The sequence below is a fragment of the Schistocerca nitens genome, chromosome 2 (genome assembly GCF_023898315.1).
Source record: "Schistocerca nitens isolate TAMUIC-IGC-003100 chromosome 2, iqSchNite1.1, whole genome shotgun sequence".
In the NCBI taxonomy this organism is placed as follows: Eukaryota; Metazoa; Arthropoda; class Insecta; order Orthoptera; family Acrididae; genus Schistocerca; species Schistocerca nitens.
Window position 1 is genome coordinate 478582177 of NC_064615.1, and position 13628 is coordinate 478595804.

Genomic DNA, 13628 nt, shown 5'->3' on the forward strand with positions numbered 1-13628 from the left:
GTACTTTGTGTCTTCTGTAGTGTTTTTACCCATCTTACCCTAATTAAGGTGTTTGTGTCATCTTCAGACTGAATACTTTTGTGGTAGTGCATGATTAACGTCAGATCATGTTAAAATCAAAAAGAGGATTGGCCTTGTGGCACATTCATATAATTATGACGTGTCGAATATTGTCAAATGATAAAAAAATAAACGCTTCAGTAACTGACGGTTTTACCACTCTTGTTAGTTTTTATTATTCTTGAAATGTGATGTGGAATGTGGATGCTAACTCCAGCTGCTGTCCTTTTTTTGAAACGCAAGGTAGTCTGAGGAATAACTAAAACTGTTGACAACAGTGACACGCACGACATAAAATCATTACGCTCAAATATTGCTAACAGTCATCTCTCTAAATCAACGCGATGCTCACTTTAGTTAGTTACGCAAACTCTGGCAGCCACGCTACTCGTTTCTGGCAGCAATGGTTGCGAATACTGCCGCCCAGAATTCAGAACAGTTTTGACGCGTCTGTCGCGTGACGCAATACTGCACACACATAAATCGGCCTTCAGCGGCGACTCACTTACAGACATCCAGAAATTTGTGTGGCTGCTCTACTGCGCGGCCTTTAGAGCATCTCTTTACTCTTGTGCGAAGGCTGTCTGCGTCAGCTGTTCATACGCGAACAACAGAAAATGGTCCGACAAATTCGAATATATCTGGACAATCCTGTAGCGACGTATTACGGAGGCGATACCGTAACGGGGAAAGTAGTTGTCAAAACAGACGAAGAGGAAAAAATTCGCTGTAAGTAGTAAGAAGTAATTTTCTGCGATATGCATATATTTGATAGGTTACACAGTAATGACTTGTCTATCAGTGATGTTCATTTCACATCGTAAATTACCTACAGGAAGGCTACGTAGATAGTAGGAAAATATTAACCGCACAGAAAACAAGATTTTGAAAAGCAGTTGACGCTATCATCTTGAGTCTAATTATGACAGGTGGCGTCGTTCTCCAGGCTAATGGAAGGATAGATTTAGATAACCAATGAGAGGTGAGAAAAGAGACGACGTATTTTGGGCGCCGAAATTCAAATAATTCGGTGTTTTTGCCATGTCATTTTGAGTCCTTTTATAGCAGATGGCATTGTTTTCCAGGCTAATGAAAGGATAGATTTAGGTAACCAATGACAGGTGAGAAAAGAGGCGGCGTATTTTGAACGCCAAAATTCATATAATTCGGTGATTTTGCCATGTCATTTATGAATTTAAACTTTTGCTACCCAGCTTCGACAAACTCTTTTTCCGAACTGTTTGTCACGAAACTTGTGGTAACACTCTAGTCTGTAGCGTAATTCGCTGTCTAGCTCGGTTGAAAATTGGCTGTTAGTTCGTAAAACCAATGAATGTTACGTTATGACAAACACCTCGGCTACATTTATGGAGCGGTTACAAAAGTTATTCAGAAAACAGTAAGCGGTCAAAGATTACGTACATGTCACATTACTTTGAGCTATCATACGACAAATTTATTTCTCTCGTTACGGCAGTTATCTTCGTGACTTCAACATAGCGCGCATTTCTTCTTGTTGCCAAATTCGCCCTTTCCATCCACGGTTTTTCAATCAAGTGCGTCACGATTTGATAACATTAATCTTTGTCTGGAACTTAATACCAATCAAAAATTGAATAATTATCGGGAAATAGACCATTTATGAAACATCATTCAGTAATACTGTAGACTTTAAGCTGCAATACTATTTGCAATATGCTTCTATGTTTTTCTTATCTCACACTTTGTTCCACTACGTAAGTTAATTCACATCGTAATTAGAAATAGGCCAACAATAAATACAGAACTGTTCCATATTCTGGATTGTGCATTCTCACGGTCTGCTTTTGTTGCCCAGAGGGAAGGGCTAACGACACCAAATTATGACTGATAATATAAGAAAAAGACTACAATGTTGCTCTTGATATTGGATTATTGTGTCAGATAGAACTTGCAACTGATCGCTATAACTACCCCACACTTACTGTTTGACAACATCTTGAGCTAAAACAAAAATTACGCTGGATACTAGACGCATGTTACATACCTATTATTCCAGCATTGCAATGAAAGTTTTTTATTACTGAGAGAGGTTGTGAAATAGTTGATACTTAACAGCTGCGCAGATCAACACAGTTTTCTCAACTGTGGCTGTGACAAGGCATCATGTGAAATGTTACTACATGCCTTCTCTGACAACTACCTAGAACAGATGGTTTGGAATCTCACTTATAATGATAATGTATTAGATGTAATGGAAACAAATAGACCTGATTTCTTTGAGGATGTCCACATTAGAACTGGTATCGATGATGAGGTAATTGTAGCAAGAATGATCACTAAAGTATGAAAGCTAACTAAAACAAGTAGAAAGATTTATGTACTCAGTAAATTAGATAAAGAAGCAGTAGTGTCACATCTGAATGAGAAATTTGGAACTTTTAGTTCAGAACAGAATCCTGTAGAGGAACGATGTTGACAAGTTTAAAAGAATGGTTGACCTTGTTATGAATAGATATGTACCCAATATAACATTTCTTAGTGGGAGGGACCTCCATGGTATACAGGGTGTTACAAAAAGGTACGGCCAAACTTTCAGGAAACATTCCTCACACACAAATAAAGAAAAGATGTTATGTGGACATGTGTCCGAAAAACGCTTAATTTCCATGTTAGAGCTCATTTTAATTTCGTCAGTATGTACTGTACTTCCTCGATTCACCGCCAGTTGGCCCAATTGAAGGAAGGTAATGTTGACTTCGGTGCTTGTGTTGACATGCGACTCATTGCTCTACAGTACTAGCATCAAGCACATCAGTAAGTAGCATCAACAGGTTAGTGTTCATCACGAACGTGGTTTTGCAGTCAGTGCAATCTTTACAAATGCGGAGTTGGCAGATGCCCATTTGATGTATGGATTAGCATGGGGCAATAGCCGTGGTGCGGTATGTTTATATCGAGACAGATTTCCAGAACGAAGGTGTCCCGACAGGAAGACGTTTGAAGCAATTGATCGGCGTCTTAGGGAGCACGGAACATTCCAGCCTATGACTCGTGACTGGGGAAGACCTAGTACGATGAGGACACCTGCAATGGATGAGGCAATTCTTCATGCAGTTGATGATAACCCTAATGTCAGCGTCAGAGACGTTGCTGCTGTACAAGGTAACGTTGACCACGTCACTGTATGGAGAGTGCTACGGGAGAACCAGTTGTTTCCGTACCACGTACAGCATGTGCAGGCACTATCAGCAGCTGATTGGCCTCCACGGGTACACTTCTGCGAATGGTTCATCCCACAATGTGTCAATCCTCATTTCAGTGCAAATGTTCTCTTCACGGATGAGGCTTCATTCCAATGTGATCAAATTGTAAATTTTCACAATCAACATGTGTGGGCTGATGAGAATCTGCATGCAATTGTGCAATCACATCATCAACACAGATTTTCGGTGAACGTTTGGGCAGGCATTGTTGGCGATGTCTTGATTGGGCCCCATATTCTTCCACCTACACTCAATGGAGCACGTTATCATGATTTCATACGGGATACTCTACCTGTGCTGCTAGAACATGTGCCTTTACAAGTACGACACAACATGTGATTCATGCACGATGGAGCTCCTGCACATTTCAGTCGAAGTGTTCGTACGCTTCTCAACAACAGATTCGGTGACCAATGGATTGGTAGAGGCAGACCAATTCCATGGCCTCCATGCTCTCCTGACCTCAACCCTCTTGACTTTCATTTATGGAGGAATTTGAAAGCTCTTGTCTACGCAACCCCGGTACCAAATGTAGAGACTCTTCGTGCTCGTATTGTGGATGGCTGTGATACAATACGCCATTCTCCAGGGCTGCATCAGTGCATCAGGGATTCCATGTGACGAAGGGTGGATGCATGTATCCTCGCTAACAGAGGACATTTTGAATATTTGCTGTAACAAAGTGTTTGAAGTCACGCTGGTGCGTTCTGTTGCTGTGTGTTTCCATTCCATGATTAATGTGATTTGAAGAGAAGTAATAAAATGAGCTCTAACATGGAAAGTAAGCGTTTCCGGACACATGTTCACATAATATATTTTCTTTCTTTGTGTGTGAGGAATGTTTCCCGAAAGTTTCGCCATACCTTTTTGTAACACCCTGTATAGTCACTGTAAAGAAACAGACACTACTGCCTAACAGGTGTAAAATAAAGCAGAGCACTATAGGTAGATATCTTAAATGAAACACATTTTACTGTCAAGAAAGCAATGCCTAAAGCACTCAGTGACTACTGTAGCAGAATGTTGTTTTAAGTTTTTTCACAAAAACTGAAGTTTTTTCACAAAAACTGAAGGAATCCGGGTCATATGTAAAGACTATTAGCGGCACCAAAGTATGCATCCAGTCACTCAATGACGAGTCAGAAACTGAAATTGAGAGCATTAAAGCAAAAGCAGTAATGCTCAACTCTGTTTACATATGTGCCCTTACAAAGCAAAACCGAGGAGTGTTGCCCCATTGTAATTCTTGTACCACTGAAAAGATGAGTGAAATAGATATTAGTGTCAGTGGTGTTGACAAATAGTTGAAATTGATATAATTGAACAGAGCTCCTGGGCCCATTGGGATCCCTATCACATTCTATACTGAATTTGAAGCTGACTTAGCCCTCCTTGAACTATAATCTACAGCAGATGCCTCCAGTAGTTGGAAGAATGCACAGGTTACACTCATTACAAGAAAGGCTGCAGAAGTAATCCTCAAAACTGTCATCAGTATCAGTCTGAAGTCAATCAACATGGATTTAAAAACATAGCTCATGTGACATGCGTCTTGCAATTTTCTCACATGACACATTGGAAGCCATGGATCAAGGCAGTCAGGTAGATGCAAAATTTCTAAAATACCCAAAAACATTTGAGTCAGTACCACATCAATGCTTATTATCGAAAGCAAGTGAATTTTGTGACTGCATTGAGGATTTCTTGATAGGGAGGATGCAGCAGGTTATGGTTGGATGGAGTCATCAACTAATGTAGAGGAAATTTCTGCTGTGCCCCAGGGAAGTGTGTTGGGATCCTTGCTGTTCATACTGTATATTAACGACCTCCTGGGCACTACTAATAGTAACCTCAGGTTTTTTGCAAACAATGCAATTATCTATAATGAAGTATTGTCTAAAAGAAACTCCGCAAATATTCAGTCAGATTGTGGTAAGGCCTCAAAGGCTTGCACAGTGTGGCATCTTGCTAGAAATGTTCAGAAATGTAAAATTGTGCACTTCACAAAAGGAAAACATGTAGTATCTTACAACTATAATATCAGTGAGTCACAGCTGGAATCAGTCAACTCATACAAATACCTGAGTGTAACATTTTGTAGAGATACGAAATGGAATGCGCACGTAGGTTCAGTTGTAGATAAAGCGGATAGTAGACTTTGGTTTATTGGGAGAATACTGGGGAAATGCAGTCAGTCTGCAAAAGAGGCTGCATACAAGACACATATGCAACCTATACTAGAAGACTGCTCAAGCATGTTGGATCTGTATGGTAGGGAGGTTAGATGGAGTGGGTGGGGGCAGCAGAAAAGAGGAGAAGTAAAAAGACTGTGAGTGCTGAAGTAGGAATACGGAAGGGGATACGTGGGCGTAGGACAATGACTAACAAAGGTTGAGGCCAGGAGGGTTATGAGAACATAGGATATACTGCAGAGGGAGTTCCCACCTGCCCAATTCAGAAAAGCTGGTGTTGGTAGGAGGAATCCAGATGGCACAGGCTGTGAAGCAGTCATTAAAATGAAGTATTTTGCGTTTGTCACCACAAGGAGTCATCAAAAGAGTTCTGAGGTCACCAAACTATGTTTTTAGTCAACAGTTTTTCACCAATAAAACATTATGACAAACTGTCTCTGTATAATGGCCACTTCACACCTTTACACATATACCCAAATTGGTACTTCAATGACAAAAAAGTGCTAAAAAGATTCTTAACATCCATGAAAAAACTTACTATGACTGCAAAAAGTTATGTAAAATTGGAAAGACTACAAATTCAGTAAAATATTTCTAATGACATTTTTACTTTTTTAAGACAAAGATCATAAGCCAGGAATACCAATGAATTATGGTCAATGAGCAAAGTATTGAGAAAAAATGTGAAGCAAACAATTTTGTGTTAACCTTATATCATGCGTACTTATTTATTTGTTGTTTACCTGCGTCGATGTATATAAATGTGTCAAAGTATATAAAAAATGTCAAAACCTTACAGACATATAGAACTCATTTTATATAAGCAGCACACCCAGTTGTAAAAGTGAAAAGAAGGGAACTCACAAAGCAGGCTCCATCAATCCTCATTCCACCATCCTCACCAAAACTTTTGACTGTTTTGTGCTGAAAGAGAATAGCAGAGAGACACTGATGGTGGAAGAGAGAGGAGAGACAGTGCCAGTGGGAAAGAAAGAGAGAGGAGGCAGTGATAGTGGGAGAGAGAAAGTGGCAGTGAAAGAGGAAAAGTGTTGGATGAAAACAATAGTACAGTGGTAAACAGAGAGGAAACAAGAATGGTCAGTGAAAGACAGTGGCAGAAAAAGAGAAAGAGAGATGGATGGAGATAGAAGCAGGGGGAACAAATGAGAGAGGAGACCATAGAAAAACAGAAAATACAGGCGATTGGAGACCAAAGATAGGTTTGGGGGGGGGGGGGGGATCTAGACTCTCCCAAATCAGCGAACAGCAACACATGGATATAGGTGAGGGCACATTTTGGACCGAAGTTTTAAACACATGCGTATAGGGAAAAAATAGTTGGACCTCTAGAATTTTTGAGGTGCTGTGGTATTGTGGAGACAGTGGCAATGGGAAAGAAAGTCAAAAGGAGACAGTGTAAGTGAGAGAGAAGACAGTGGCAGTTGGATACACTTTAAGTCAGTGGGAGAAAAAAGAGGCAGTGGGAGGTGGACAGTGGCAGTGAGAAGGAGATGCTGAGTGTGAAGGCTTAACTGCAAAGAGAGACTGGGTAAAATGGTTTAGAATGTTCTGTGTTAAAAGAGTGGAAATATATTTGCAAGCTAAAATTTTTGGTGAGGAAGACAGAATGAGGATTGAGGCATCTGGTTCCACACTTATCTGTCAGATCCTTTTTAAAGTGGTACATATTCTCCTTTTTTGTGCTCTGAGAGGAGCATTTTCCCACTGGTGTAATACGAATCTGAAGACATGGTGTATTTGGTCCAGAGTTGCCACTGGCCTAATGTTTTTGGACTGTTATCAGTTGAGCATAGGGAAACAGAAGACAGCAAAAAAGTGTATGGGTGTTCTACATCTACACCCTTCCAACCACTTTTTAACAAAACCCATGAACAATCAGGTCATTAAAGATGAAGCACAAGGTTCAATTGAACCAAGTGGGGATGGGAAATCAGTAGTGTCCTCCTCAATGTAACCAAACTGTTATTCACTTTAGGGAAATCACTTGAGGTTTGGGCTGTATAAATGCACTCTCTTGTTGAAATGTCATAAACTGCTACTTAGGTAGAGATTGTCTTTTTACATTACAGGTTATATGGCTTGCTTTTCAGTGAGGGTGTGCATGCAAGATTACAGATATGAGTAAACTGTGTGGCATATGAAGACATTTGAGAGAACAATAAAAAAGACGAGGAAGACAACCATGCACATCCATCTAGTTGATCTGCAGTGCCCACAAATGTGACAGAACAGAGACATTATAATTTTCAATCTTCTGCTCTTTTTCTACTTTTTATTAACATAAAACCGTACAAACACCAATCCAAAATTGTGGTAACGTTGGGTATATTGTTACAAGTATTTATGCACAACAATTCATTCCTTCAGTTTCTGTTAAAATATTTGACAAATCAGTTATTTTACTGGCAAACAGGCTAGAATGCAGATTGACTTGATATTGTGATAACAAGTAGATCTTTCAGCATAAAGATAGTCTTATTATCTTAATCAGAAATAGCACCTCCTACATAAGGAAATAGGAGGAGCAAATTCACAGTGCAAGTAGTATCAGCCATTTTCCCTGCAGAATCAGTACCACAGTCATTCACTATGCTCCATTTGTAATACTATAATATTATCAAGTTTTTCAGTTGCTTCTGGAAATTAGCTAATTGATGCTTACAGAATCACGTTGCCATTTTGTTTCCTTCTCTATTCCCCTTACAGACAGTATGTTTACTACTGAAGTTGTGATGAAGCAAGCTGGGATTTCTTTACTTTCTCTCCTGCTTTGGCATCTGCTTCCTTAAATTTATTTTATTTTCATTTTTGCCTAATCACCATTAAAATACATGAGTATAATCTGCATTTCCATAAAAGAGAAAGGCTTGCCCTTAGTCTTAAAGAAAATAGCACCACGCCTAATTTTGTGCTTAGTTTTATGTATGTAATTAATTTACTAACTTATTTTGACCATTCCTAGTTAATACTTCTATTATAGGATGAAATAAGTAATTGTTTTGTGATTTAGATTCTATTGTTGACTTACAGACAAATGTAAATTCTGTAATAATTATAAACATTTGGAAGAAAAAGTACTAGAAATCTTTAAGTATTTATTTGGCTCTATTTGAAAACTTGTTGGCAAAGCCAGCCCTTATTTAACTCCAAAACAATTACCAGATTTGTCAAAAGCATTGTTTGTATAACTATATCTGTTAATATCAGTATTTAAACAAATAATTTGGCCTAACCTTTGTGACAGAATGAACCGTTAAAAAGGAGGAATTTTTTGATGTATTCACTTAACTGAATGATTTATGTGTTAATTGTAATTTCTGTAATTTAAACACTGTACAATGTATAGTTTCAGTACCTATTATTGTGAGGATATATAAAGGCCCTATTTTTGATCCCAAGTCAGTCAGCCCACAGCCGAATTTCAGAGGGGAATTATGTACTGTTTCAAGTGACAACAATGCATAAACTTAATTAGTGTAACACAAATAGACCATGTGTTAAAACAATGACAGTGTCTGTTCATTTTTTTTTTTTTAGAAATAGTATCACACATACCTTATTATTTTGCAAGAACTGTGAACTGTGTGGTTACGTATCTATGCTCATAGATGTTCAACAGAAAACTATTTTAGCAATATGCTGACTTTTGCCTGCAAGCTATTAATAAGGCTTATCATTTACCGATAGTGAACTGGCCATATAACTGTGTAATATTGGGGGTTGTGAACAGTGAAAGTAAAGAACTGTGAAACATAACTGTGCAACTGTTGGGTACATCACTTACTGTAATCAGTGTTAAACTACCTCCCCCAACCTCCCCCCCCCTCCCCCCCACCCATTTTCAGACAGTATAACAATGCAGTACATCAACACTGAGGACTATCAATGAAGGAAAAAAAAGGCAGGTGAACATATGAAATATGCACTTATGAACCCATCATGAGACTGTATGCTACCTGGTTGTATTGCAGGTACATGATGCAATAAGAAAAGAAGTATATAAGCAGAGCAGAGATGAATGAGGAATCATTCTAGCAATGGTAGCAGCTGCAAGTCCTCAATCAAAGCCAAGGCAATGTGGAGTCTCATAATAAATGAAACAAATCAAATACATCATGAACATGAAAATACTACACTGACCCACAACAATTCCACAAGAGGTTGAAAATATTTTCAACAATTACTGTGAAAGTATTGTAAAGCAACTACTACAAAGTGTGAGCAGAACCATACTCACACCCAATAGACAAAACAAAATAAAAACTTCCATAAACATCTGTGTTTTTCTGCAAAACTACAGCTGATAACTTATATTAAGCACAAAGAGCCTTAAAAACAAACTATCACCTGGAATTGATGACATTCCAGATTTGATCTTAAAGCACTGTATAACTAAAATAGCTGTACCTCTCTCTAATGTGTACAGCTCATTGTTGGTGACAGGTTCATTTCCTGATTGCATGAAAGTCGCCAGAGTTATCCCAATCTTTAAAAAAGGTGAGAAAAAAAAACATGGAATGCTATAGACCTGTATCATTATTATCGATGTTTATCAAACTTCTGGAGAGACAAATCTATCAAAAATTAATAAACTTTCTTGAAGAGAACCAAATCCTCTCAGTTTCCCATCATGGCTTCAGGAAAAATAAATCCAACAACTGGTATATATGAGTATATACACTCCACCATAGATGCTCTTGACAAAACACAAAAAGTAATTGTGATTTTCCAAGATTTGTCAGAAGCATTTGACATCATAGACCACAATATTCTACTTGACAAATGACAGTTATGTGGCATCAAAGGCATCCCTCTGAAGTGGTTTAGATCATATATCTCAAACAGGTAACAGAAAGTATCTGTATTTAATATATTATTGTTATCACTTAGTAAATCTCTTAACTAATTTCCAAACTACCATGGATACTAAGTGTGTGAGCTGCAGTAGGAAAGTTAGTTCAGGGGTTTTCTGCAGCTGTTGCGACAGGTGGTTTCATTGGGGAAATCGTAGCGGCATGGGAATTGGGGAAGCAAATGAGACTCTTCCATTTTCTTGCAGGGTTTGCTCAAGAGATAGGATTATAGCTTAACAGGAGGAGAAAATGTGGTGTCACCGCTAGACACCACAGAAAATTACAGCCCTTCAGGCTGATTTGGACAGAGCGAGGGAGGAACTGAAGAGGTTAAGGGGGGAGGAGGGCAAACAGCAGTGGGAAGTGGTAGCTGGGAACAGGGGCCACAGAAAGAGGACAGCGTCTGACAGTTTCCCAATTGGAACAACCAAGAGATTTGCCTTGCTACCACAGTTAAGTAAGGAAAAGGCTCCAGTAGAAGTAGATGTAGTTAAGATGCAACAGAATTTCACTAGGAAAGCAACTGTTTCAAAAAAAGTAGAAAGTAAGAGGAAAGGTTCTGTTGCTAGTTAGCAGCCATGGAAGAGGTGTGGGCCAGATTTTGCAGGAAAAATTAGGTGACAGGTACCAGGTCACAAACTTTTTCAAGCCAAGTGCAAGTCTTAGCCAGGTGGTAGAGGATATAGGCTCCTTGTGCAAGGGATTCACAAGGCAGGATCACACGATGGTAGTGGGTGGAGTGGGAAACAGTATTGATAGGGATCAGGGCTACAGCATTGAGTGCGACGTGGTGAAAATAGCCTCGGCAATGACCCATACCAATGTTGGGCTGGTGCCTGCTTTCGTGTGGCATGATCAGCCCCAGTTGAACCGCTCTGTCAGGAGGGTAAATATGGAGTTGGATCAGTTGCGTAGGGCGGCCACTCTGTCAGACATTGGATTGGTTCCTGTCGAGGCTATTGATAGGGGGGATTTCACAAGGCATGGCCTACATCTCAATAGGAAAGGGAAGGGTAAACTGACAGGATTGTTAGCGAAATCCATAAGAGGGGACACTAGTACTCATGGATGTACCTTTTTATAGACTAATATCAGTGTCCAATGAGAATTTCAGGCAGGCAGGTGCTAAAGAGGTCCAAAACTCACAACAGGAAAGTAAATAATAATGTTACCATATTTAACCAAAATATTGATGGATTAAAGAAAAAAGTAGATTCTCACAATAGTAAAGTAAAAAATAATGTTACCCTTTTTCACCAAAATATACCAGGATTGGAGGATAAAGTAGATGAGTTCCTGGTTTGTTTGGATGACATTGAATCTGATAATGTAATAGATATACTATGCCTGTCTGAGCATCACATTGTGTCTGATATGAAAAAGGTAAATATCAGTGGTTATAAACCAGCTGCACGTATGAGTAGAGAGAATAAGGTGGGAGGAGGAGTTGCCACATATGTGAAAAGTTATCACTGTGTAGAAAGCTTAGATACAAAAATGTTTTGTCTAGAGCAACATATAGAAGCATGTGCCTGTCAACTTAAACTGAAGGAGGGTTCTTTTATAATTGTAACAGTATATAGGCCCCCTTCAGGAAACTTTCATTTATTCCTGGAAAACTTGGATGCCTTGTTGTGCTATCTGTCAGATAGGGGAAAGCAAAATATTATTTGTGGGGACTTCAATGTTGATTCACTGAAAGAGTGTAACAGGAAGAATGACCTGGAAGTCTTGCTCGGTTCTTTCAATTTGACATCTGTCATTAATTTTCCTACTCGGGTAGTGAAGGACAGCAGCACATTGATAGATAACACTTTCATAAACCAAGATAGGTTTAAAAACATAAATACTTTTCCTGTTGAGAATGGGCTTTCTGATCATGATGCTCAGCTAGTTACAGTATATGATATAGCTCCATTCAGTAATTCAAAACTACCCTCCAAAGTTGTGCGTTCAATTAGTGACTCAACAGCCAGAAATTTCACAGAAAATCTTCAGCAGTTAGACTGGGATGAGGTGTACAAAGAACCCGATGCTAATTTAAAATATAACTTATTTCATGATACACTTGTAAGAGAATTTGAAAACTGTTTTCCCAAGAAAGTAGTTAAATCTAATTATAAGAAACAATGCAAAAAACCTTGGCTTACTAAAGGAATAAAAATATCTTTTAACCACAAAAGGGAACTGTATCTAACAACAAGAAAGAGTAATGACCCAGAAACAGCCAAATATTATAAAAACTACTGTGCTACATTAAGAAAGGTTATTAAAAAGTCCAGAAGCGTGTGCATCAAGTCTGAGATTAATACCTCTGATAACAAAATCAAAACAATTTGGAATATTATTACAAGGGAGACAGGACAACCGAGAGTACAGGATGACAGAATCACCTTCAAAGTTAATGAAAACTTGATAAACAACAAGCCAGAAGTCAAAAACATTTTGAATAATCATTTTTTAACTGTTGTAGAAAAAATAGGATCTAAATGTTCATTAGAAGAAGCAAGGCATTTAATGGAAGAGGCCTTACCCACACCATTTGATACAATTGAAATTCCACCCACCTCTCCATCTGAAATTAGGAAGATAATAAACTCTCTCAAGAATAAAAGCTCACATGGAATTGATGGCATTTCCAGCAGAATAATAAAAGCTTGTTCCCAAGAAAGGGATTCTTAGCCACATATGTAATAGCTCTCTGAAGCAGGGTATTTTCCCAGACAGACTGAAGTATGCCATTGTTACACCACTGCATAAAAAAGGGGATACGTCTGATGTCAACAACTACCGCCCAATTTCTCTTCTGACTGCCTTATCCAAAATTCTTGAAAAAGTAATGTATTGTACAGTAGCTTCACACCTTTGTAAAAATAAAGTTTTAACAAAATGTCAGTTTGGTTTCCAGAAGGGTTTTTCAATGGAAAATGCTATATATACTTTCACTAATGAAATATTAAATGCTCTGAGTAACCGGAAGTCACCCGTTGGGATTTTTTGTGATGTATCAAAGGCTTTTGAGTGTGTAAACCATGGAATACTTCTAGATAAGCTCAAGTACTGTGGTATGAATGGGACAGTGCTCGAATGGTTTAAATCATACCTAACTGGAAGAGTGCAGAAAGTTGAAATAAACAGTTCACATAATATGCAAAAAACTGGTGATTTCTCAAACTGGAGAACAATCAAGAATGGGGTGCCACAAGGTTCGGTCTTGGGTTCTCTGCTGTTCTTAATATATATTAATGACTTGCCAT

At 38.6% G+C, this 13628-nt stretch overlaps 1 protein-coding gene across 1 annotated transcript in view; it reads left to right on the top strand.

Moving 5' to 3' along the window:
- The first annotated feature begins 455 nt into the window (after positions 1 to 455).
- LOC126236394 (arrestin domain-containing protein 17-like) overlaps positions 456 to 13628 on the top strand; it is a 180266-nt gene continuing 167093 nt past the window's right edge. Inside the window, exon 1 of the mRNA XM_049945678.1 lies at positions 456 to 789. Coding sequence (XP_049801635.1) covers positions 678 to 789 — 112 coding nt within the window. The 5' untranslated portion in view covers positions 456 to 677. The remainder of the gene's footprint in view (positions 790 to 13628) is intronic.